Here is a 27579-nt window from a genome sequence, read left to right as displayed (position 1 = left end):
TATTTGGGTTTAGCTTTGCTGAGGAAGTCTGCACCATTTTCTTGTCGACAGATGTATTAACAATGATTTTGGTCAGCTGGGACATAAATTGCTGGCCTTTGCATGGCAAGTATGGCAAAGGGCTTTTACAACCCAGAAACACCATCTAGCAATGTCTTATGGAAAAAGAGCACAGCACTTACCGACCTACCACACAGACATTTTTGAAAACTAGACACCAAGGGGATTCCAGGGTGGTGTGTCATGCATAGCTACCACAAGATTTTCTTACCCACAATACCCTGCAAGCCTTAAATGGTTCGTTAGGTTACACATCTTCCTTACATTTCTGTGATGAAAACTTGTGGAATCCACAGGAATCCACAACATTCCTACTACACAGAATTACCAAAATGTCCCAATAAAAAAGCCTTCCCACTTGTGTGGCTGAGCCTAGTGCCAGAGACAGAACAAATTAAACCAAGGAGTCCTCTGCTAGTTCCAACATTGACCAGGTTTGATCCATTCTTCTTGCGGGCACTAGGCCCAGCCAAACAAGTGGAATAGCGGTTTTATGGGCACAAGTGGGGGAACCCTAAGTGATAGAAAGTTTCCAAATCCCGGTGGATTCTGGATCGCTGTCACAGAAAAGCAAGGAAAAGGTGAAATTTTAGGCACATTTTGTGGATTGCAGTGCATTGTTGGTAAGAAAATGTTGAGTGATCCATGTGAAGCACATCACCCTGGACTCACCCGGGTGTCTAGTTTTCAGAAATGTCTGAGTTTGATAGGTGTCCCCAGGTGGCGGCCTACTCAAGCCCAAAAAGTGCAGCCATTCACCATGCAAGTGGGACAATATTGTGATTTAGCCCTAATCTGCTGGCCCATATGTAAAAACAATGCACAAAACAATCAAAAGCCCTCTGGCTTGCCACTGGGATGAGATGTTCTAGTCAACAGGGGAGCAGAGAGCCTGTTGAAGCAGTGACAGTGAGGGTGGGCGTGATGACAGGATGGGGCAGAACCATCCTATTGTTTTATTTAAAAAATATTTATCTATATTCCTGGTATACAGTGGAATTCCTGCCCCTCGCTCCCCTGCCTACAGCAAACCCCCCTCTGATCATGGGGAGGGCCAGAAATCCTGGTTTGTCCGTTTTAGGAGGAGAAGGAGAGATTTGGGGCAACCTTCTTAATTGGGACAAACTTCCTATCTGCACCAAGGGGGCAGAAAGACACTACTGCCCCTTCTGGGACAGGGGTATGGCTTGATGCCTGGGTAGGCCCCACACTCCTTTTGTTTGGACTGGTTCCATTTTGCAGTAACTGATGGCTATTGGGCTTTCTGCCCCCCTGTGGAGGCACACCTGTGGGGCAAACCTCCAATATGCTTCCCCAGGCACCCCTTACATATATATATTTTTTTCCCCATCCTTGGCATCTAGTAGGCTTTCCGACCAACTCCACGAAATCCCTGGTGTCTAGTGGGTGAATCCCTGCTGGGGATGACTCTCCAAGCACAAATCGACTGGGCAGCGATACCATTGGAAAGGGAAGATTCTCATCTTTACAACCACACCTCTCCCAAGAGGATCAGTGTGCAGGGGGCTGAGATATGTCCCCCCACGCACCCCGGACGGACAGATGTTAAGCCATCATTACAGGGGGGGTGGGGGGGGAACCTCAGGCTGCTCAGGAAGCTCTTCCACAGCTGTCCTTTAGAACTCTCCCCAGTGTTGGTCAACAGATGACAGGAACACTAGGGAGGAAGTGCGGGTGCTGGCTATTGGCAGACATCCGCACGTACGTGGTTAATGGCACACCAGCAAAGACGACAACCACTGCTGCCATTCTGGCAGTAAAAAAAGAGCTCTCTTTTTCCAATCGAAGTGTTTTCAAAGTTTCATGCACCCTTAAGATTTTCAAGCTGCTATCTAGTATGCCAAACATTATTTTGATGTTCTCAGCTTTAAACACTGTAGAGGATAAATAGCCCTTTAGGTTATTGTAAAAAGATGTGTAAGAAACAAAGATTGGATAATTGCTAGTTGATTTGAAAAGACTAGGGTAGCATCAAAATAAAATGAATTGCAGGCCTACAAGTTGACTCTGTCCTTCAAAATAATAAATAAAATAAAATCACAAGTACACTTCTTACATCCTATGCTTGCTAAGATTCAACTCTCCTTTTCAAGGTCATTGCTGTAAAAGATGCAGTTGAGAAGCGCTGTGAAATGATTCAAATTAGCTTTTCATCAGAACCCTAACCACTGTATCGACTTCTCGTACCGGACCTGGTTTTAGTTTAAAAAGAAGTTGATTAAACATAGCAATTACAATAGCACAATACAATAATATTTAGTATCACAAAATATATTGCTATTGTTGAAATGATACATAATCAGAGATTCATTACACCAGAACAGGGAAAAGTGGGAAGTCTTAAAGTCCATACAAGTAAGCAATTTTAAGTATATAACAACAGGGAATCTCATTTTAAAACTAGTGTAGTTGGGAGCATGTAACTCTATCCAGCCTTTGGTTACACAAAACATACCATCATGCTTGAAAAGATAGCTGAATATAATCTTACAAATTTTTTGTTATTTGTAGGAAGGTGACGCTACTAAAAGACCTATAATTTTCACATTAAGAGAAACATTTTTCCAGTTATCACAATAATTACCCAGGAAGATATTTACAATATGAAAAGGAATATTAGAATATAATTGGATTCCAAATTTTTAAAGACAACACTCAAACTGGTTTTACCTCTGGAAGGTAGATTTATAAAGTCTTCTTTCAACCTCTTTGAGATTTTCTTATGAAAACAATGTGGATATTCTGATAACTTTAATATCTAGGTATAACTGCTAGGTGAACTCAAACTGAAGATAATTTTAATGCCTGACCCAGCTGGTTGCTATAGGCATGAACTTATCTAATTGCAGGATGTCTTCTAGTTTAGGGTAACAGTTTTAATGGTGGATTGTGCTTGGGTACTTTCACTATTATCACACATTCATCTAGGAGATTTTGTGGCAAGAACTAAGGTTCTGATTTAGAGTTTGGTGGATGGGATACTCCATTACAAATGTGATGAATATACCCTCTGATGTATTAGAAGTGCTACTGGGTATAATGCACTTGTAATACGGCAGACAGGATGTATTCAGCAGCAATGCTGGGTCTTGGTGTAGAATGGCTTGTTGCTACTTAGTGAAAAGCTAACAATCTGATTTGAAGGCTACTCAGTATCCAATGACATGCTCAACAGAAGCATGATCCAGTGTTGCCTAATTCACACTAGGTCTACCTGGATAACAACGCAAAGCTTTAGTTAATTTTCCTGATGAGATACAGAACCAGAGTGCCTGTAAAAGTGCAGATAACTATACAATAACTGGGTACCAACAACATTTTACACATACTGGTGGGATGCTAACACCCTCTGCTGAAAATTGGGCATCTGGTCTTCTACTCGAGTAGCTAAGGAATCAATGCTGGAGTGTTTCATGACCTGAACACTAGCCTCAGCAGTCTGTTGTCCAGTTTTAATTTGTTACATTAGAATGGCTCTCCTCTGTGTGCACCCACCTGATTATTTTTGCAGATCTGGTGTGTTTTCGACTGATGGCAATTTGTGGATTTTGATTGCTCAATATCACAGAAGGAGTGACTAGATACATCCTTGATTCTGTATGCATTCAATATGTCTATGCATTGTCTGACCTTGATGCCTAAACATTGATGTGTGGAAGCAAAGCTTTTAGGGACAACATCACTGCCTTAGAGTTAAAGAATATTTTAACGCAGACTCTTCATGTGTGCAGGGACTACTTGTGGTTAGAGTTTGAAGGGGGGGAGGGGGGTGCACCGCAGCCCTATCTCATATCATCCTCCAACTGCACCCCTCCTCTTTTTCACTACAAACACACTACTTACATACTACAGCTTTAATCTATCAAATCAACTACACCCATAACACCTGTCCATCTCCTCTAACACACACCACCTCCTTTCCCTTTCAACATAAACTATCCGCCAGTATTCTAGAACCACATCCTACACACAAACTCACTACCCCAATGTCACATAGGCTTCTCCACAAAAAAACAAACAGAACACACACACTTTCTTACTACATTCCATCACAAAATACTAACACTCACTCCCTCGTGCCCACACAAATACACATCCTAAACCAACTTTGCACACACATTTTCAAACATTTTCACACTAATCACAAGTTCCTCCAATACACAATAATAATCATCCATAATAATCATCCACTCGCTTTCATTGCACAATTTAGAGCCTGAGCAACACACCCAGTTCACATCTTTGCATTTCCTTGTCTATTGCACAACAAGACTACACCACAAAAACTGCTGCACATCCCACAACCTCACTCTTAACCACTATCCCAATCCACCTGCACACACAGACCCAACAATAGGTTTACTAAGCATGTTGGATGACGTTAACATTATAGATTAACACTACTGCTATAATGATACACTTAACAACCGCACCAGTAGTCCATCTACTAAAAAGCCCAGAGGATACTACTTGCTCTTTCAGAAAACAAATTCACACAACCACCAAAACGCAATCTCTCAACTGCCTAATAAAAAGTGCACAACCCCTTCCTAACCACAAGCACTGACTCTACTAACTACACACAGACACACAACGTGACTTGCTCTTCATAACCAAATCATGGTTGGGGGATGACATCACTCCAGTAATGCACAAAGCTATTCCACCAGGCTATCAAACCTTCACACATAATTGGATAGGCAAAAGAGGAGGCGGACTAGATGTTATATTCAAGGAAACAATAACTCTCAAAGCTGGGCCATTTCCTTACAAGGCTGTGTGGCCCTTGTCACCAAAAGCAACCCCACACCAACATTCTCCTGTAACTACTTATTTCTGTACAGACTATCAATGGACGATTCCCAGACACATTTCTATACAGTTTGAAACCTTCCGATACTACACTGCAATCTATGCATCCTTGGTGACCTACACATTTGGTTTGATAAACCTAATATACCCCATCCCAAAACTATTAACACTAACTTAGACACACCAAACCTAAATCAGATTGCTCTCAAACCCACATACAATGCAGAACACATCTAGATGTCATTTTTGCCTATCAAGAACTTGTCACATTCCAAAGGATTACTTCAGTCATGTGGTCAGACCACCAACTGGGAGCTTTCCAACACACAACCCCACAACTCTACACATCTAAAGCCAAACTACCAGCAAAGACATACTGACCTTGGAACAAACTGAATTTTCACTGAATTTCATAAACATAAATGCACAGAATGAAATCCAATTTCCCAATAATTTACTCACATACTGGCAAATCATTGCACAACACAAGCAGTCATGTTTTATTTAACCCTAAAGAAAACCACCATTACACCAGTTCCAACAACCCCCTCTTCTCCCAGCCCCCTGTCCCCCCAACGGTAGCTTAACCCAGCCTTGGCATTCCTTCAAACAACTATCAGAACTGCCTCTGACCTTTGTCTACCACAAATCTTCAAGAACATCCTTTTAACAACCTCTGCTGCCACCCCAATCATCAATCATTCCTTGACAAGAGGAATTTTTACTGAAGGCTTAAAGCAACATACATATACTAATTATCAAAGAAAACATACGTGGACCCTCAAGACCCAAACAAGTACAGACCTAAAGTAAGTGGATCATTCCTCTATAAGCTAGTATAAAGAGAGGCATTAATTAAGATGTCTCAGTTCATTTAAGGTAGCACCATACTTTCCAACTTCCAAACAGGGTTCTGCACAGGAAGAGGCACAGAATCTACCCTAATCACCATCTGAGATGGCCCTAAATATACAGTAGACCACAAAGGGGTAGCTGCACTATTTCTCTTAGACCCTTCAGCTGTCATGACAGTTGACCATGACACTCTAATCCAAAAGACACAGTGAAGTTGGCATAGAGGAGAATGCTCTTGATTGGATCACATCCTACACTCAAAACAGAACAAATGTAATCTAGTCTCCTCCTTTCTTATCCAAACACATCATCATAAAATAAGGGTCCCACAAGGCTACATCATCTTGCCCATGTTTTAAACATCTACATGAAGTCACTACCAGCAATAATCAATTAATTTCAGTTCACCTGCAAGAACTACTTAGATGATACACTAATACTTCTTAAATTGGAAAGCCTCAAAGACATTGGAAACTCAAAATCTTCAGTTGCATCTGGGCGGTTGATGAGTGGAGGCCATTGAGACATCTCAAATTCTATACGTCCAAAACTGAAATATTTACCTGTGGGGATTGTAAAAGTTATGGCCTACTTTTCCCCTGACACGATGATCTGGGACAACCTCCTAAAGTATCCAAGAAAGTAAGAAACCTCAGAATTACCATGGACTCTAAACTATCAATGAATGCCCACGTAGATAAGTTAGCAAGATCAGGCTTCCTTAATATGAAATCTCTAACACATATTCCCCTCCTAGAATTTGCACAAAAGGACCAAGCTACTACTTTTCTTACACAATCTAAACCGTACATCCATGGCCTCTACCATGGATCACTTCTAGCAACTATGCAAAGACTACAGCAAATTCAAAAGTAAACTGCTAGATTACTCCTACATAAAAAAGCCACAAACCCACATTTCCCCTGCCTTACGGGCCCTACATTGGTTACGGGTTGCCAAAATATCCACTTTCAAGCAGCTTTGTATCACCCACAAAGCAATACATGGAACATGCCCATTTTTCATCAGGAAGAAAATCATAAAATACATTCAACAAAGAAGCCCGCCTCAAAATCCCAGCATACAAGAAAAGAAAAAGGGTGAAACACCATTCTCTGTTCAAGCAGCCAAACTATGGAAATCACTGCCCTCAAAGATGAGATTCACAGATAACCATCCTCCCAAGATTACTCAAGAGGTGGATCTTCCCTACAAGACCACCATATTCATAATACAAATGTACAGCAATAATACAGACAAGACACATATGGTGCATGTTTGTGTGCTTGTAAACATCAAATCGCCTGCAGACATCTGTAACTTTGTCCATGCTTGTTCTGCCGTTTGGAAGTACTAAGTGACCAGCAAATACCTGATTGAGCACTGACCTCTCGTAAGCCAACGGGCTGAGGAAAAGTCCTAAAAAGCATAGTGCAGGGGTTTCCTTGGGTGGGATATATATGGATACCGAACATTGGAACCTTAGTCCCATATGTGGAGAGGAGACTGTACGAGAGAGTACAATACAAAATTATACTACACAAGTTGGAAGCAGGAGCCCTTGGCCCTTCCTGAACAAAACAATGAGGATGGATGTAACTTCCTGTGGTTGAATAATACAGCAGAAACTCATCGTAGAAATTCTATGTGATTTGTCATCGATATATCCTAATGAAGGTGGGGTAGATCAGATTGAAAACCTCAACATGCTGTGTCAACAGTTTTTTTGTTTTAAATTTATTTTATAAGAAATCATTGAAAAAAATGTTTTTGGACTACTGTGAATAGATTGGCAAAGGAGTGTGAGTCACAAAATGTATCATGTAAAAATCCATTTCATTACTACGATAATAGTGTTGTAATGTGATAACAATTTTAAAGGTGTGGATGATGTTTTAAAGTAGTAATCAAAACATTAGCTCCATAAATAAATATTTTTAGAACAAGACAGTGAGACAGAGTTGTCTGTGGTGATATATTTTATATCCTGTGAAAAGCTGTTTGCATATAAGCACCTGTGATTATGATGGGTTATCAGCAAATGTAAAGTATATATTGGCTGTGAATCCTAGGATTACCAGCAGGAAGTGTGGAGTGAGAGACAAAAAAACCACAACGAGGGAACATTACTGGTAGAGAGCCATTCCATTAACCCACCGCACCCCATCTCCCGCTAGAGTGCGATATGTTCTGGAACCCCAAATTCACAACTCTACGACTCATACTATTACTCCTCCAAATTATCCCCTACCTCCACTCAGACTCATCCCAAAACTCTTACTACTGTGAATGCACAAATAACCCTTTCCAAACTTTCCTCCTCTATCCATCCTTTATCCTAGTTCATCCAATGAGCAGGCTCTCTGAATTCTCCGAGTCCTCTTTTACTAATATGAACTCCCTAATAATCTAAACTCTTCCCTCCTCTATTCATTCAACTAACACTCTCTCATGCCTACAACTTTAAATTAACATTGACTATTTCCCTCTACTAATCCATCTTTGGGTTTCTAAGTAGCACACTACTTGCTGAAAAGTCCTTCATTGTCTCGTCAGTGGTAGTAAGTGCTATATAATTAAAATTAGCATTTTGTTTTTTTGATTGTTCTCAAAACCCTCAGCCCATGCAAGGCAGGATGCTGATGTCAGAAAGATTCCCTCTAAATCAGATATATCATCAAGCACACACTGAAGCCATCATTTGTGGCATCAAAAGCAGAGCAGGACACAAGTGGATTTGTAGCAGCCTTGGTCACTTTGCAGCAGGGATGAATTTGTTGCCTTGTTCTACAAAAGAGAAAGGACTTGATCCAGAGGCTTTTATGTCCTTTGCAAAAAATCCAAACTCCTTACGGAAAGTGTCTTTGCACAACAAAGATTCCAGACTCAACCCAGGCATACAACAATATGCTACCGTTAGCCCCAGGGCCAAATTTTAAGACAATGTATTGCCTAACAGCTAATGGACGTAGGCGTTATTCACTGTGTCATGATGTATCTGACCCTAACCTTTACCACATTGCAAAATAATCCTTGACAGCTTCCCCTCATTAACTAAAAACAGTTAAATGCTTCAAAGGAAAAAATGGTTAGCCAACTGTTACCTACAGACAATACTGTCAAGCATTCATTGACTGTCCCAAGATCTCAACAGCGGTCCCCATTTAAGGGTATGAAGATGGACAGCTCTGTATAACAAAACATTCCTATGAAAATGGCCATTAACCACTACAGATTATGAATATCAACTCAAATAAAAATCATACAACTATAAACCTTCACTATATCGCAAACTACTCATATGCATACTGTAACTATCACATTACCGCTTCAACAATGTTAATGATACAGCTGAATTTGAGATTACAGCAACTAAAAGGAAGGCTTTGCAAAAAAAGAAGATGATTTCAAACTGGAAAGGAGTAATACTCAATTGTCTGGTAGCAGGTGAAAAGTTCAACCACATGAAGACAAAGCATTACAGAGCAGGAACAGAATTTATAGTGGAGAATACACATAGAGTATTCCAATCAAATAGTTATTTTATATGTAATAACATGCTGCAAAGAGATACACAATTCCAGGGTTATAAAGAGATCCCATTTCATTGTGTTTCCTGCATCTCAATATTTACTATTGTCCAAAGACGACATGGACAAAAATATGCAAATGAGTTATATAGACGGAAGTCAATTCTCAGCAGGACTACATCAATTTGATAGGCTCCATTCCACTTCCAGTGCACAAGTAGCTGGAAAAAAGCAGGGTGGGTCAGATTGTAAAATATATTAATTTTAAAGTGCTGCCATCAATTAATTACAGAAGGCTTTCCCACTTTCAGTTAAAACCTATAAACACTGAAGGGGAAACAACACTTGTTAATGTTAATACATCAACTTAGACATATGTGCACAAATAGAGGCTGAAATGCAATTCAAATAAAATGAAGTGAGAGAATATTTGATTTCTTAATGGCTTTACTGTTAGAAAGCAGCAGCAAGGAAAAATGGTTTCAGATTAGCCTGTTCATATTTCACAACTGTATGGAAATTTAGGAATGTCAATAAAATGTTGTGTTTACTAAAGTTTCCCCCTTCATTTGCTTGGTGCACTAATAGAGGGTTTACAAACAATCAAGTTTTACCAATGTACTGAAATTTTGAGAGTTAAAATCAAATATGATTTTTGACACTGTTTTTATACCACTCACTAGCACAATGGGTTGTTCACGAGAATCCTTGCTCCCAGGTCAGTATCTATAATATGACATCGCGAAAATCCCATGCTTCAATTCATGGGGGCAAGCCAGGGAAATTAGTTTGCCATCATAAATTGTAATTGAAAAAAAAGTAACCAAATACAATAACAATATCCATAGCAGTCAGGTGGCCCACTGACATGAGACACCTTATCTAGTTCAGTCTTTTTTTAACAATCTGCCTGCAGAGAGAGGTGTTAGAACTAACACTTACAATAATAAAAGCAAAACTACAAGTCCAAGAATTCAACAAGAGGTTAAAAAGGCTAAATACACCGGATTTGCATATGGCTGGGTCAAAACTGGGGTGGCATGGTGGGCAAAAAAAACAATGGCTTGGGATGCGCCCAAACAATTGCAAGTGGGTCAGATTACTTCAAGCATTCCATCCATTAACTTAAAAATGTTTATCATGACAGAAAGTGTCACGCTTGAGTTTATACCACTTTGAAGCTATGACTATCCATGGGACAACAATATCAGACGTTATACAAGGATAAAATGCAGCAAAACAACAAGTGGAATTAATTCACTAATCAGGTAAAATTCAAAAGTGAAGTCTCCACAAGATACCATATCGCAAGGAGGTGTGGTCACTACTAAAAATGTTATGATAGTCAAAAGATACAAGGAAAAAGAACTTCAGGCTGTGCACAGGCTTTGGTTTCTTAAACAACATCTTAATGGATAAGGTACTTACCTTTGGCAACACCTTATCTGGTAGATACAATATCTAGGTGCAGTCTGGATATGGAGAGTTTTCTCAAGCAGTACCCCTGCACGCCGTTAAGTGGCAATGATTGGCTCTAGGTCGGTTGTCGGCGTTGCTGCGGGTCCCACTTCAGAACGTGGACGTCAGTTCTTTTCTTGACTGTCCTGGCAGTAGTGTTTGGTGTGCAGAGATGCCCAGGTTGCCTCCTGACAGATGTCAAGGACAGGAACTCCATATGCTAATGCAGTGGTGGCAGCTTTAGCTCTGGTAGAACGAGTAGATCATCCACCCAGAACTCTTTGGTAGATCAAGGTAGAACCCCAACACACTTTTTGGGTCCAGGTAGTGGAGTCTCTCCTCTTCCTTAGAAGGATGTGTGGGGGGGGGGGGGGGGGGGGGGGGGGGGGGGAAGGGGGGGGGGGCATAAAAAGTAGGAAAGGTGATGGATTGGCCTACATGGAAGGGCGTACCACTTTTGGCAGAAAGGAGGCCCTGGTGCGAAACATTACTTTGTCAAGATAGATTGAAACCTAGGGTGGCTTAGATGATAATGCCTGCAGCTCACTCACCCTGTGGGCAGATGTAATGGCCACAAGGAAAGTTGTTTATACGGTGAGAAGAGGACAGTTCTGGGGAGGCTCGAAAGGAGCACACATCAGGAAAGTCAGAACCAAATTCAAATTCCATTGGGGCAAAATGAATTGGGAAGGAGGAAACATAGGAGTAAGGCCTTTAGGGAACCTATTTACAATGGGAGGCAATGTAAAAAAAAAAAAAGCAGAAATGGCAGACAGATAACCTTTGAGCGTTCCCACAGCAGATCCCTGTTGGGCCAAAAGAAAGGATAAACAGAACCTCAGAGAGAGGGGCAGAGAAAGGGGGGGGGGGAGGGGGTATGCTAACAGACATATCTCTGCCCCATGCCACAAATTTCTACCAACAACCAGTGTATACAGTTTTGGTGAAGGGACGCCTGGCTGCCAAGATTACATTACAAACTTCGGGAAGAAGGTAAAAAGCTGTCAACTGCCGCTGCTCAAACTCCACACAAGAAGGCGGAGTCTGAACAGATTCCGGTGGAGAACCCTCCCCAGCTGCTGTGACAAACGATCCTCCAGAAGGGGCAGTCTGATCGGAGGATGGATGTCCATGCTCAGTAGCTCAGGGTACCAGTCTCTTCATGCCCATTCCGGAGCCATATGGATTATTTGGGCCTGGTTGTTCCTGATCTTCTTGATAATGCTGGACAGAAGTGGTATGGCCAGAAAGACGTACAGAAGGTCTGAATTCCACTCAAGACGAAAAGCATTGCCAAGTGGTTGCCGCCTTGGAAACTTCAATGCGCAATCCTGCTGACATCACGTGTTCTCTGTGGAGACGAACAGATCTAACCAAGGCTCTTCCCCACAGTTAAAAGCAACCTTGCACCACCTTCAGATGGAGACGCCATTCATGATCGATTAAGCACTGTCGGCTGAGTTCGTCCGCTCTGACGTTCAGAGAGTCCGCTAAATATTGAACCACCAGGAAAATGCCCTGGTGTTCCAGCCACGTCTTGAGGTACAGAAACTCTTGACAAAAGGTTGCCCTGCTTTTTGCAGAACCACATAGCGGTGGTGTTGTCGGTTAACACTTGCACTACCTTTCCTTTGAAGAAATGCTTTCAATGCTAATCTGATCGCCAGGGGCTCCAACAGGTTGATGTAAAGTCCAGACTCTGCCCGATCCCAGATACTGCTCATCTCTGCCTCTCTCAGGTGGCTGCCCCATCCCCATGCATGTCACTACTGTCATATCTAGTTGGACAAGGGAGACTGATCTGCCTCTGACCCAGTTCTGGTTCGTTAACCACCACTGCAGATCTTGTGCAGTTCCCTCTGAAATCTGCATCATGTCGAATAGATTACCAAGGCTGCACACACTGGAACTTCAGGACCCACTACAGAGCCCGCACGCGCTAGTTGGCATGTGTCAGGATGCAGGAGGCCATGAGGCCCAGCACCCTCAGAGTCATTTTCACCAAAATCCAGGATAGAGGTTGAAACATCTGTAGCCTGAATATTCTGGGCTCGCCACTCAGAAGGAAGAGCCCGAAATGCCAGAACAGCTCCAACAAAAAGGAGCATCTGAGAGGAGTCAGGTGTGAATAGTGAACCCCAGCAAATGCAGGAAGGTTGCCGTAGTCTGAAGGTGGTAGACGACAGCCTGGGGCGAGCCCACCTTCAACAGCCAGTCATCAAGACAGGGGAAGACTGAAAGACTGATCTGCGCAGATGAGCAGCGACCACCGCCATCACCTTGGTGAACACCAGAGGGCTGCTTGCAAGGCCAAAGGGTAGCAGAAACTTAAAGTGGTCGTAGACTACCATGAACAGCAAGTAATGTCTGTGGGCAGGCAGGATGGGGATATGGAAATACACGTCCTGCAAGTCAAACGCTACCATTCAGTCTCCTGGGTCCAGGGCAGATAAAACATGAGCCAGAGTGAGCATTTTGAACTTTTTCTTGAGAAAGACGGAGGCAACGAAGGTCTAAGAGATGGCAGGGGCCCTTGTCCTTTTTGGATACCAGAAAGTAGCAGGAACAGCAACCATGACCTTCTTCTGGCGCAGGAACCCCCTCTATGTCTCCCTGGGTCAAGAGAGCCGTAACTTTTCACAGAAGTGCCAAGTGATCCTCTATCATCCGATTGTAGGATGGTGGGGTTGTCTCAATGGGAAGGGAGTAGCTCCTTCGGACTATCCACAAAACTCACCTGTCTGATGTGATGGACTGTCAGCGGAGCAGGTGATGGCAAATCCTGCTTCTTACTGGTCCCCGTTGGGGTAGCTGGGGGTGGGGGGGCTAATAGGGGACATGGGTGGACTGGCCAGACCGCGAAGGGGGATGGATTCCACATCCCCAGCCACGCAGAGGCTGTGTAGCATGCGCAGCACAGTGGCTGGAGGTGAACAGATGTGGCTGGGCGCTCCTTCCTTAGCCACGAAAGGGGCTAAAAGCAGACAGAGGGGACGAGGAGCTGCAAGGCCCAGGCATCTGGCCTTATCATGATAATCCTTGAAGAGCTCAAGTCCGCTTCCTCTCCGGAGAGATGGGTTTCATCAAAGGGCATGTCCATAAGATTAGCTTGGACATTCCCCCGAAAAGCCAGATGTCCTCAACCAGGTGTGGCGCCTCAAGGCCACTGTCAAAGCAATCTCTATGCCCAGTGAATCGCTCGTGTCCAGTCCACATCAGATCTTGAACTTTGCTGCATCTTTCCCATCAGCAAAAGCTTGGGAAGTACAGCCCTGGCCTCCTCTGGGAAATATGACAGCCCTTGCGCAACTGTATCCCACAGCGTGTGTGAATAATGGCCCAAAAGGCTTGAGGTGTTCACGGTCTGCAATAGCAGGCTGGCATAAGAAAACCTCATCTTCCCAAGGGTGTCCAGTCTCTTGGATTTCCTATCCAGGGGTACAGAGGGGAACACGCTCTAGGAGGTGGAGGTTCAGATAACCAAGCTCTCAGGGGTCGGGTGCTGCATCAGGAACCTGGGACACTCTGTGCAGGGCAATGGCGGCAGGCATTTGTCCTGTTCACAGGAGCCCCTGTGCTGGGTTTGGACTAGGCACCCAGTCCAGTAGGACTTTAATGAAGGGCTTCATTAAAGGGGAGCAGGGGTTCCTAGGAGGAACCCCCAGGCTGAAGCACCTCTGTTAGTTTAGTCCTGAATGCCACCAAATGCAGCTCAAGGTCCAGAACCTCGGCTGCTCTCTGCACCACAACTGAATATGAAGAACCCTCCTTAGGAGCCATGGAAGAGGGAGAAAGCATGCCAGTATCTGGGGAGGTATCCAGGTCACTGGTTTCACCCAGTTCCGTATGCCAGTCCATGGGGTCGTGGAGCTTGTATTCTAAAGGATCCAGCAATCCCCTCCCCTTCCTAACCGTACCCTAGCCCATAGTAATAAGCTTCAGGATCTGACATTGGGTGGCAAAGCCCCTGTAGGCACCCGAGTCAGCATCGTACAACGTCCATCCTTCTCTGTGTTGGAGTCGGCAATGAGGATGGGGGCAGTACCACCCAGGGGCACGGGCAGCGTCTGGCGCGTCAATGTCAGAACCTGCGCCGGAGAAGGTCGAATTTGCACGCCCGGCGCCGATTTGGATCTATGAATGGATTCTGTGTGGCCCTCAGAGCCGAGCCCAAAGCCGCCGATGTGGAGCGCAAAGGGGCCCTTCCAACTCTGAGGGGCCTGAAGGCATGCCAGCAGAGTCAGACTGTCCAAGAATGTGGTGCAAGACCTTAAAAATCTTTGGGATGAGCAGAGGTCACTCAGGGAAGAGTGAAGTCTGTCCCGACGCAAGCTCCACAGATGGAGGCTGTAGGAAGCTGGTTTGGTGTGTGATGAGCACCTATGGTGTTAACCCCTTATATGAAGGGGATCAAGTCCAGTTCACGCTGCAGTGTCTGGTCGTGGCAGGAGCAACTACCCACCCGTCTGCGGATGCAGGACCAGATTGACGGTGAACGAAGACAGTCAGCAGTGCAGCAACGGGGCAGCTGAAGAGTTCCTGAAGTGATGCAGTCGATGTCTCACGCCGGAAGAAGGATTGCAGTCAATCAGTGGTGTGGAGAAACCATCTACAAGCCCTGGCAAAAGCAAATGTCATGGAAGAAGAAATGCAGAGCAGCCGGGGACCAGCAAGGTCCAGGGGGACTCAACTCATGGAGGGGAGTCCCAGGTGACCCTCAGCAGTGAGGACAGTCACAGGAAGAGGAGGCAGTCCCCACAGACGACCCACAGGCAGCAAGCACATGCATTGCAGTGAGGCCCATGCAGCACACCTGGAAAGAGCCCCATGTCGCAGGAGCAGCACGCAGAGGGCTGTGCTTTGCAGGGAAGAGTGCTGTGGGCTGGGGCTACACGAAGTCTGAAGATACCTAGGAGGAGATGCCAACAAGCCTGGGTAGCTGCAAGTGACGCAGTGCACAGGGCTTCTGTCAAGCATGGAGAGGCAAGGACTTACCATCTCCAAAGTTGGGTAGCTGGCAGAGAGGACCCAGGGGACCACTCCAGACCCCAACCCGTGATCCAGGATCCACTCAGCTCTGGAAGAGAGGAGATGCACACAGCGGGTAGTCGTTGCAGTTGGTGCCTTTGGTTACAGGGGAGTGACTCCTTCACTCCAAGGGAGATTCCATCTTGCTTCTCATGCAAACTGACGACTTGCCGCCCTTAGAGCATGCACAGCCAGATAAATATTGCAGTTGCTGGAAGGAGCCGTGCAAACAATGTTGCAAGCAGAGTCGTCGCTGTGGATGCAGATTGTCGGTTCCTGGAGGGTCCAGTTGCAGTTCCAGTTCCAGTGGCCAGAAGGTGAAGTAAACGTTGCAGAGGAACCCTGATGGAATCTTGCACGTCGAATCTGAGGGAGACCCTAAATAGCCCAGAAAGGGGCCTACCCATCAGGCAGGGGCTGTGAAGTCACCTTCCTAACCGGGCCACTCAAATGTTGCCAAAGGCCTCTGCCCACCTTGGATTCAAGATGACAGAATCAAGTGGCCACCTGGAGGAGCTATGGGCACCACCTCTGGGGTGATGATGGACAGGGGAGTGGTCACTCCCTTTTCAATTGCCCAGTTTCACACCAGAGCAGGGACTGGGGGTCCCTGGACTGGTGAAAACCGGTTTATGCAAGGAGGGCACCCAATTGCCCTTTAAAGCATACCAATGGCTTGGGGAGGCTACCCCTCCCAGCCATGCAACACCTTTTTCCTAAGGAAGAGGGTGTTGACTCCCTCTTCCAAAGGAAAGCGTATGTTCTGCCTTCCTAGGCTTGAGCTGGTCAAGCAGCAGGAGGGCAGAAACCTGTCTGTGGGATGGCAGCAGCGTGGGCTGCCTGGAAAACCCTACAAACTGGTACGAGCAATGCTGGGGGTCCTCTAAGGAGCCCCCAGAGTGCAGGGAATCATACAACCAATACTAGCAACAGTATTGGGGTTTGATTCCGACATGTTTGATACCAAACATGCCCAGGTTCAGAGTTACCATTATGTAGCTGGACACAGGTACTTTGTCCAGTATACGGGTAAAATGGCTTCTCCGCACTTATGAAGTCCAGGAAAATGGAGCTGGAGTTTGTAGGGGCACCTCTGTTCACCCTCATGCACCTTAGAGGTGACTTACAGTGATCTAGTGCAGTGACTTGAAGTGAAAGGGTGCATGCACCTTTTCATGCAGGCTGCAATGACAGACCTGCAGACACATTTTACATGGGCTCTCCTGGGTGGCATGATGCAATCCATTGGGAAACCCTGGTGCCCCAATGCCCTGGGTACCATAGACTAGGGACTTATATGGAGGCACCAGTATGCCAAATGTGGTGTGTGTGAAGCCCCAAGCAACCAAGTTTAGAGGGAGAGAGCACAGTCACTGAGGGCCTGGTTAGCAGGATCCCAGTGAACACGTCAAAACACATTGACAGCAGGCAAAAAGTGGGGGTAACCATGCCAAAAAGAGGGTACTTTCCTACAGAGGCCTCGAGCAACGACGCTCCCGGCTCCCTCGTCTCGTAGGCCGACGCATAGGGTGAAGCTGAAGAACAGTTCACCTTCTTCAACTTCTTATACCTCAACCTACCCGAACGTCCTGAGGACCTGGAGTGGGACAAAGAAGAGGGTGGGTTCCACAACTGACCCAGAGACCTTCCTCTCCACCCAGATCGGGACTTACGCAGAGCCGAGCCTTCATCAGCTTTAGGGACCACTCCTTCAAAGCCTTCAAATTAATGGCCCAGCACTCTGAGCACAACTTCGAGTCGTGGTTGTGCTTCAGAGACCAAAGGCACACAAAGTGCCGATCTGTTACAGGCATCACCCGAAGGCTGGATCGCAGTGCTTGAACCCAGTTTCACATGAAGACATCCCTTGATGCACACCCATAAAAGCTTCAAGAAATGTCAAACAAAGACCAGTCAAAAAGTGACTGAGGGGTAGCTCTTTCTTCAGATCAGCGCTGGCTGGCGTGCAAAGAAAAGAACGGACTTTAGCACAGCAGGCTGGTGCTTATACAGGACCTGCAACGTCATATCTGCGCGGACGATGCCAACGATGGATGCAGAGCTGACGGATGCCACCTAACGGCATGCATAGGTACTGCTCGAGAAAAATCTCTGGATCCAGGCTGACACCTGGGGAAATTATAAGGTAAGGAATTTCAAACTAGATGTCTCTATCAGATATAACACTATATATAGTCATTGATAAGCAGGTTGAACATGCCATGTCATGTCATAACAAACAGCTTTTTTAAATACTGGAAACCCAGAGTTTTTAGATGTGTTTTGCTGGAGGGAGGGGGCACATAAAAATGACAGCAGTTGATATCACACATGTAAGAAATACTTGAGAATTACCACCACAATCAACATAAATAGGGAAATTAGGAACTCTTAGTATTACTCACTAGTTGACGTCTGTTTTTTTTCCATGTTTCAGCTTTTCTTTTTGAATTCATATTCTGAAAGGCTGTAAAAGAAAATCAGTATAAAACATTACATTTATATATCACAAGTTGGGTTAGAATGACTTAGTAGACATAACCGCACATTGGTTCTAGCAAGGATGTGCCTTTAAGTATATCAGGAGCATGAATCCTATGATTAAGCACTACCACATCCACAAGTTGTCTAACAAAAAAAACAATCAGACATTAAAAAAATTAGGAAACTTTACATTCCAATATTTGTAATCTATGAAGCCACCTTCTATGTTCAAATGTCATTCTGTCAGCCCTTATCAGTGCTGGAACTCAGTACTGAACAGGTTGGACCCTACAATGTCAAGTAAAAAACTTTGCTTGCATTTTCAAAGAAACAGATAATCAATGGTAGGGTTGTAGACATTAAGGTGACCAAGAATCAAATTGTTACTGCACAATAGCTATTTTTCAAACAAGTAGAGTAGATCAATGACACTTCCCTGATGCCAATCACAGTACTGGGAAGGAAATCACCTAGTCTTTGCCCAACAGATATTGTGCGATGGGGGTGGTGGCTAATGGCAAGTCACTGTTTGGAAGTGAAAGCGTCTCTGAAGGAGCCACTGATACCTTTGCCCAGGTCGCTGTCTGGTAACTTCTCCCTGATGCACCTCTGGCCTGAAACCTGAGATTTGATGCCAGGCCTGGCTATGTAGAACCACCCTTGTGTTGATGCGCCAGGAAGTGGTATCTGCTGCATCAATGCATGCGGCGAATGTTGACGTTAAAGATTACTTTTTCTATTGGCCATAAGCGCTTGACCCCTATTTCTATGGCTTTCCGGGAGGTGCTTTACTGGCTCCTCCACCTCATCCCAATTATACTTATACTAGAATATGAGGCCCATAGAAGTGGAGATGCACAAATGGGAGGCCGCCCCCACCATCATGCTTGCTCTCCTTCTCTGGGCCTGGGAGGGTGGTTGGGTGCCAGGGTCCCCTGCAGCCTGCATAGAAGCGTGTTCCGCACTGTGTGCACGACAAGGGAGTCTGAGAGAACCTAATAGCGGATACATGATGGGTCAGAAGGCAAAGCCTTGTATTTTTTCCCCAACTCTAGGCATGAAAACCTTTGCCTTTACTGGCCCCTTGAGTTGTTAGGGGTGGTCTTCAACATGCCCTTCAGCACAGGAAAGAACTGTACCACCATTTTAGTTGCGGAAAGGTTCTGCATGAGGAAGTCATTCTGTTGAATTCATGCAATCAGAAGGCCGAGCCCGTAGAACATTGCAAGGATGTTTATTGTATGAAACCACCAACCAATAACACGTCTCCTGTGTTCAGCTCACCCGTCCCCACTACCCCTGACAGACTCCTTCCATCCCACACTTCCATGAGAATACCACTGGTCAGAACAGTCAGCCCACTGCATTCTGAGGGCTATCTTGTTACATCACAACACATTCTCACCTTGAACGACTAGCACATCCAACCCCGTAGTACTGGGCAGCCCTCGGAATAACCGTTTGGTAGGTGGAGGTGTCGTCTCAATGGTTTGGCAGGGTTTGGCTCCATTGTGACTGTGGAGAATCAGCTGCATAGTCCTTCCAGACATTATCCCCTTTCTAGGAACTAGGGATTCATCATAGAGAACTAGCAGATCATAAAGGCTCCCTGGGTCAGAAAAAGTATGAACTGAGTCAAAGGATGGAGGAGGGACTAGGGGAGGTGGTCAAGAAGAGTGTCATGTAGTAGGAGCCTGAGGTTGTGCCTCTGTCCCTTTATCTCTTGGGGTGAGGAGGACTGGGTTCCTCGGAAACCAGGTTTCCCTAAAGGTAAGCCTGTCCTTTATGCGTGACAGCGCATGATTAGGCTCGCACAGAGGTGTCTTGGTTTCTGGGTCGACTGGCACCAGGCACTGCAGCCAGATTTGAAGGGTGCTGCCATTTATAACTTGTCTTGGGGCTTGATGCTCGATTCTCTGGTTAGCACTGCTCAGTCTTGCCCTGGGTACGTTGTTATGGTTGAGGCTTTGTTACCTGGCATTTGAGCATCAGCACCAAAAATGCAGACCTGGGTGTAGTCTTGATGTGTGGTCTGGAAGGTTTCGGAGCCAGAGCCTCAGCTTCCCTACACACTTTATCAGAGGGTTCTTGGGGTTCAGGAGGGCCCAAGGGACCAGCTACGTCTTCAGCCTCGAGCAGTCCTTGCTCTTGTAAGATGTTGTGGGTATCTGGTTGGGGGGGGGGGGGGCACTACACCTTAAGATGGGCCCAGTGTCTCCTCCTCTGGTACCTCAGAGACTTCTTCCCTGAGAGATGTTAGGCTTGAAACACACGCTCTGGTTAAATTCACTGGCATTTCATGGGACTCAACATGTCTGTCTTCCCCACTTTGAATGGTAAACTGATACACAGAAGATCATAAAGGCCAAGGGAAATATAATGGGTGTGGTTAAGATACACAGTGCGAAGCAAAAATACCCCGATCTATTGTTCTCTTGTTCACTTAAACTGCTCTGTTTTTAATACAGATGGAGGCTTCAAGTCCTCATACCCAATTTTTGCAGCCTGTAGTGCAGCCTACAAGCACAGCACCAGCAAACAGCTCTAAACTCAGCGGCCCTGTGTGCTTCAGGAGATATGACAGATTCATTCAATTAGTGCCCAAACCTAAACAAAGACTTTGAATAAAAACAAATTACAGTATTCAGAACCTAGATGGAAGTTGTGTGGACAGCATGTGATCTACAACAATAGATACTGCTAACCTAAAATTACTGGCTGAAAGATTTTTTTTTTTTACTGTTGGGATGTCGTGAATTTTTTGAAGATAGTGAAGCTGAATGAGTGACAGCCTAGCCACTACAGCGAAGTATGTAATTGGTCATTTTGGTCCCCCTCCAGTCATACTCACCTAGGGGGCCTATGTCTGCATTCCAAGCCTCTTTCAAGGACAGCATTAAGTCAGGACCATGAGCCACAAACGTCCAATAAAATTTGAACAATATGTTTCTTCACCAGGGGTTCTGTTAACCTGGCATCTAGTGGGCTATATTCTAAGAGGTGCAGAAAGCAGCCCCGCAAACGGTCTAGCATTTATCAAACTTGGAGGAAACAGAAGCATTGAGACTTATGCAAGTGAAAGTCCAATCCTCAAAGGATTTCTTATGGTCACCCCGCCAGATGTTTTCCAGTTTGGATATCCCAATGTTATACCAGTTCCTGTAGCCAGGCGCCCTACCACTTGCCCAACCAAAGTGGGTTTCCTGTATCAGCCTAAAATGCCACCTGATCTTCCTCTGGGCACCGTACTAGGCTGTGGCATACTAGGCCGTGGCGAAGAATGGAGTCTGGTGTGATAGAAATGGGCTAGTGGGCTTGTATTATGAAGAATGTAAAATTATAATCTGTAAACTGAGTCGTTTCAGTCACTGAATATCCGTTCGTTAACATCCGCAAGCTGGGTTGCCCAGTAATAAAACTGTATGTCAGCCATACCAAGCCCATTGGGAAATTTTGGAAGGTATGAAGAAGCCTAGGGAGAATTATCATTTTAATCAGTGCTATTTTCCTCAAAATGGGTAATTTTTCCATCTGCAAATGGAAATCAGTGGTTTGAAGAGAGGATACCGAGTATCAACGTTGGGGGTCTAACGCCTTGAAGTTGGAGCGCAGGATGCACAGTTGCCAAGGTGCTGCTTCAACATCTCCTGCTAAAGGTATCAGGGAGGATTTATACCAGTTAACTCTCAAGCTTGAAGCTTCATCGTATAGAAAAGTTGTAAAACATGGAGCGTACTAGGTGAGGTGCTTGTATAAAAAGGTGCTTGTCTCTCTCTATAGACACACTCCGTCCTGCACCCGCCACTAAATTCCAGTCCCCAAAATAGTGCAACTCTATGTATCCATTGAGGCCAGGGACTCAATAGCCAGAGCAAAGAGGAGCTGGGACAATGGACACTCTTGTCTGGTCCACTGCTAAATGGGGTATGGGTTTGAAAGGAATCAGTTCACTCCTACCCTTACACACAGTGGTGATTATAATTTCCACATGCACTAAAAAGCCAAGCTCTGGGGGCGTAGCTTCGGGAGTCAAAATGGCAGTCGCACTCAGAGTGCTCCAGACCCCTCCGTAATCTGCCTGTGAAAGCCCCACTATCCCATGGCCCAATTGCATCCAGAACGATCGAGGCCCCCCCCCCCCCCCACGGAGGCGTAGAGAAGAAACTACAATGCCGGAGGATGCTGGCAGAGAGAGGATGGCGGGAACAGCAGATGCTGGGCTGGACGGCCTGTGAGGCCTGATTGGGTTGAAGGCCCGAGGAGGCAGATCCTGCGCATGCGGCCCCAACTTAGGGCAGTGGGGAAGTGGAACGCGCCCAGTGAACGCAGTGTGCTAGGGAGGAGACCCCAGAGAGAGAGGTGACGAATGGAGCGGAGGCCCGGGAGGTTTGATGCCTGAGGAGGGCGGAGGCGCCAACGTGGGCCATCGGCCCGGGAGCATCAGCCCAGGCCACGGCTGCCGCAGAGGGAGAGGCACCCCCTGGTGGTGAGGAGAGGGGGTAGAGGTGCCCGCCAAGACAGAGGCAGTGGTGTGGCTGCCACTGGATCGGGCTGTCCCAAAGCTGCTAGCTTGAGCGGAGACCTGAGGAAGTGGTTCCCGCACCAGTGGCCCCAGGTCTTGAGCAGCAGCCACGGAGAGAGACGAGTGCGCCTGGTGACCAGGGTGAGCTGGAGAGGAGGCCCCGGCGAGAGAAGTGTCCAGGAGAGTCAGGGACCGAGAGGTGTGCCCAGCCAGGTGCCAGTGGTGGGCGGACACATAAAGTAAGCCCACCGGCCCGTGGAGATTGGCCTTGGCCGCAGCTGTCAAATGCAGCCTGGGAGAGAGGAGCAGGCCCAGAGGAGGTAGTGAGCCGGAAAAAGGGCCCCCCAATGGAGAGAAAGACTGTTGAAGTGGGGTCAGGCCAACATGATACGCCCGATGGCTGGAGGGGGCGAGGGAGTGGCGTAAACCCCTTGCCCCCATGAGACCAGCCTGGGCCGCACCAGGGGAAGAGCCTGCCAGGGCCGGGAGTTCTCTGGGCCTTCCGAGAGGCTGCAAGATATGCCGTGTGTATGATTCAAGAAGCAGCCAGCGAGAAGAGCTCGAGCCGCAGCAGATACTGAGATTCGGCTGCGGAACAGTGCCTGCAGAGAGACCTCCGGGGCCCTAAAGCAGAGGGGCGAGGACCGAGTCCCCATCCAGTGACAAAGACTAAGCGGAGCGGGCGAGGTGGTGAGATGAGATTGTAGTGTAGCCATTTTTAATATAGCTTTTGCGCGTTTGCTTAAAGTATTAGGCCTCTGTGCACTTTGCTCTAGATGCATTTTATTCAGCCTCGCACTGTTATTTTTCAATAACCAGTTTCACGGTCTTGTTTTATTTTCCTCTATCACACTGTTTAGCTTACTTCAGCACCGGAGATCACAAACCATACATTCTTGCTCGCTCTGTGCTTCAGTCAAGGATACAGTCTGGTACATTGCCGATAGATGTGGTAGAAGTTTAGTCTTTAGGGTTCGTAGAACAAATTCTTGCGTAGGGACGTTTCCTAGAACACCGGCGTGTTAGTTATAAAAACACTTCCTAGTCCTAGTACAGGTAAGAGGGAGATTCCGACCAGGGAACCACAACTAGACGCTGACTGCCCTGTTGCAGATGCTGATCCAGATCACAGGCCTTTTCTCAGGTATGAGGGTTGATGTCCTCCCGGGGAAACCTGAAAGGCAGGCTTAGAGCTTAACATGCTTTGCTCAAAATAGAACTTAGAAGAGAGAACGTACTATAGTAGCACTATGATCGCGTTATTCTTATGTTTCACTCTCATCGTTACTATTTCAATCTTACTGTGTTGTATGGTTCTGGTTATTGCGGCTCACGCCTTGTTATCTAAAATGCAGTTGTTTTATTAAACTAATCTTTAAAACTCAAACTGCTTCTGTCATTTATATATGAGACCATATTGTGAATGAGAGAACTGGTTGAGATCTGAGTGACCACGACTTCCCTGGGAAGCACTAAGATGTCATGCGCTCGGTTGCCCAATTGTCTCTTCCCTTTGGGAGGGATGAGGCACTGCTAGTTAGCCGGAGCTCAACCCGGATTTGGGGTGACAAGGGTCCTTTGCCGTGGGTTAGACTTAGTCTCCCACACTATGAACGATCTTGCCGCCCCAAAATCCAGTAGTCTCATTAGGATAATGAGAGCCTACGCGACATGGTGCTGCCAACGTTTGGTCTGGCTCTAATTTTCGGGTCCACCAGTCTCTCTCGGTCTCCTATATTATAATGACCCCTCAGTACCTTTAACGGAGACGTCCGTGGCACTGAGGACTTCCGCCACCGCGATATTGGTAACCCTAGATATAGCGGATGGTTGTTCAGCTTGAACCTTTAAAGGAAAGACCCCGTTTTTGGTGTGCCTTCTCTGAACCATCGCAGTTTTTCTAATGGCGAATCCCCAGGTAATACAAATAGCTCTTAATATGAGACAACCGCTCACATCGCATTTGCTTGCACGTGGTCTCACGATCCAGGGGGGTCCAGTCACGTTTGTGGTGGCCGCCCATGCAGCCTAAAGAACAGATTTTTTTTTACTCTTGGGTCGCATTTCCAGCAGTTGATGGGAATACAAACACATTTCACACATATACTATTGCGATCGCACCTGGCCAGTACAGGGCGTACGCATATTTAGAGATACCTCTATCTTATCAAGAACATAATAATTGGCTTGATGGCGCCCTACCACATACAATATTACCAGTAAGATTAGGTCCACTGAGTAATGATGGTCCGACCTGGCCTTTATTGGCCACATATACACCACATCCTGCGGTTGCAAATATGCCAGTGGCTGAAGTTTGTCGTTTATATACAGACTTAACAGCTACATATCGACGCTTAGTACAATTTGTGATGCAGACACTAAATACAAACCCAGCGTGTGCTGCTCCAGCACAACCACATGCAGTAGCACCAGGTAGAAACCCGGCGACTGTACACTCTATCATGGGTAAGGTTCCAGCAAAACGGGAGGACACTCCATTTTGGCTGTCGCAAAAAATTAATATGCTGGAGGCGGTATTTCCCCATACGGGACCTCAGGACAAACATAGGATATTAACTATGTGTTTACAATTTGGCATGGTTCCCACAGTGAAACATTGTAATACATCGGGGACGGTGTTTGCCGCGCTCTACACAACAGCACACAGTACTCTGACATAGGCAAACTTACCGGAAGTGCTTAAACAGATTCTGGATGAATACGGGGCTGCCCCAGCCTTAGATTTGGGAATGCAACTGATGGGCAATTTTGCCACGGTTTCCTCAATAATACTAAGTAATCTAAAAGGGGAGACAGTTGCACTAGCGGTGCGTATGCGTCTTCGTGACGTCCCTCAACTAGATCAGGAGCGGGAACTGCCTAAAATAATAGTGGAAACATATTCCAGTATCGGTCAAGATAGCCTAGGGGCTAGACCACAGAAACCACAGTTTCAAGGGAAAATTAGTAAAGATAACACTAAACAGCAACCTGAGGGTAATAAAAAGCCCTGGGAGAAAAAACAACAGACACCTAAAAAAGAAAGGGGATAATCTCCACGACCGGAGACCCCGCAGACTAGGTATAATCTCAGAAATAGGGATAACTTGAAAACGCCTGATAGATATCAATACACTGATACACGCCAATCTCGTTCCTTTCAGGACTCATCGGAAAAGAGAAATGAGAGAGGTGGGCAGTCAGAGCAGAGAACAGAGTACGTGAAACCAAGACAGGAATCACAACGCTCTTCAGAGGTTTCTGTCAAGAAGGAAGAGAAACCGATACAACAAAAACAACAGTTTAAAAAGAAAAAAGTGGCGTCAGTCTCAGTTAGACATGCCACACAGGAAGAGAGCTCTCTTGAAGAACAAGACATGGGCAGTAGCACTGCTAGACAGCGCAGCAGAGGTCACAATAGTTCGCCGGAATCTTCTAGAGCATCTGGAGGTGAAAGCAACTGATGACTTCATACAAGTTGAAACAGCAGATATGCGTGTCTCTGAACCCGATGGGGTATATACAGTGACTTTACCATTGGAAGGAGACATTGAACGCACTATAAACGCAATCTTTTGGGATTGTGTAGTCAAGATATATGACATTTTGCTGGCTTAACAGGATTGGCCGCCTTACTTTGTTCGCACCTGCCCAGCTGGGGAGGAGGTTATTAAACCTTCGTTCTCACCACTTGTTCCGGGGGAACTCACAGAGTCCTATAGCATCAAATGGGCTCTAGCACAAACACCTGCCTTATATAGAAATCACGTAGGGTGGGACAGGGATTCTACATATCATGTAATTCCGATTAAAGGTGAACCTCAGCCACAACCGCAATATCCAATAAAACATGAAGCAAGGGCACCGTTGAGAGAAATACTTACGCAGTTAGAATACCAGGGAGTAATTGAACCCTGTGTCTCGCCAATGAATAATCCCTTGTTCCCTGTAGATAAACCGGACCATTCATATAGAATAGTCTTAGACTATAGACACTTGAACGGACATACACGTACATATGCTATACAAAATTCACATAGTGCCGCACTAATGAACAACATTGTGCGGAAAAAGTACAAAACTACTTTAGATATCTCAAATGGTTTCTTCTGCCAGAATATAGCACCCGAAAGTAGGGATCTTACAAGTTTAGTGCGTTAGGCTCCCAGAAAAAAATTCTGTAGTTTGCCTCAGGGGTATAAGAATAGCCCGGGACTGTTTGCGGCTCGTGTGACTGAAATTTTACACGGGTTAGACCCTGAAGCATTGTCATATGTGGATGATATATATTTCACGGATGACGAGTTACTACAACATTTAAGACGGGTAGCCCACATTGTTGTTGGGTTTGCCAAAATTGGCTACAAATTTAACTTCAAAAAATCTAAAATTGCCTTCCCCAGCGTCATATCCCTGGGATATGAGCTGTCAAATGAAGGTAAGAGCCTAGCGCCACAATTTTTAGAAAAATGTGCACAATTGCAACCACCTAATACGATTAAGAAACTCCAATCATTGTTGGGCTTTCTAAATTTTGGCAGAACATACATTCCTGATTATGCTACACGCATAAAACCATTATACGAATTAATATGTCCTGATTTTTCAAGCAGATTCTGGACAACTGAGCATACACATACTCTTCGGGAGTTGCAGGCAGATCTCCTAGCTGCAAAACATTTACATACACGGGACAATAAGACACATTTGGTCATCAGGGTAATAGCTGGGGCCATTGGGTTTACGTACGTCACATTTAATGAAGGTGAGACAGTCCCGATTGGATACAAGTCCCACTTGTATTCG

General features: G+C 45.7%; 1 protein-coding gene across 3 annotated transcripts in view; it reads right to left on the bottom strand.

Moving 5' to 3' along the window:
- Positions 1-27579, bottom strand: part of STK38L (serine/threonine kinase 38 like) — a 402183-nt gene that overhangs the window by 100224 nt on the left and 274380 nt on the right. For all 3 annotated transcript variants that reach the window (XR_011202284.1, XM_069228620.1, XM_069228621.1), the window contains exon 9: positions 18170-18231. Coding sequence is in view for 2 of the 3 variants with exons in the window: in XM_069228620.1 (XP_069084721.1) it covers positions 18170-18231 (62 nt within the window). In the remaining variant the exon portion in view is untranslated. The remainder of the gene's footprint in view (positions 1-18169; positions 18232-27579) is intronic.

Source organism: Pleurodeles waltl, chromosome 4_1 (genome assembly GCF_031143425.1).
Source record: "Pleurodeles waltl isolate 20211129_DDA chromosome 4_1, aPleWal1.hap1.20221129, whole genome shotgun sequence".
Lineage (NCBI taxonomy): Eukaryota > Metazoa > Chordata > Amphibia > Caudata > Salamandridae > Pleurodeles > Pleurodeles waltl.
Note: the sequence above shows the minus strand (reverse complement) of the source record. Positions and strands in the feature narration are given on the sequence as shown.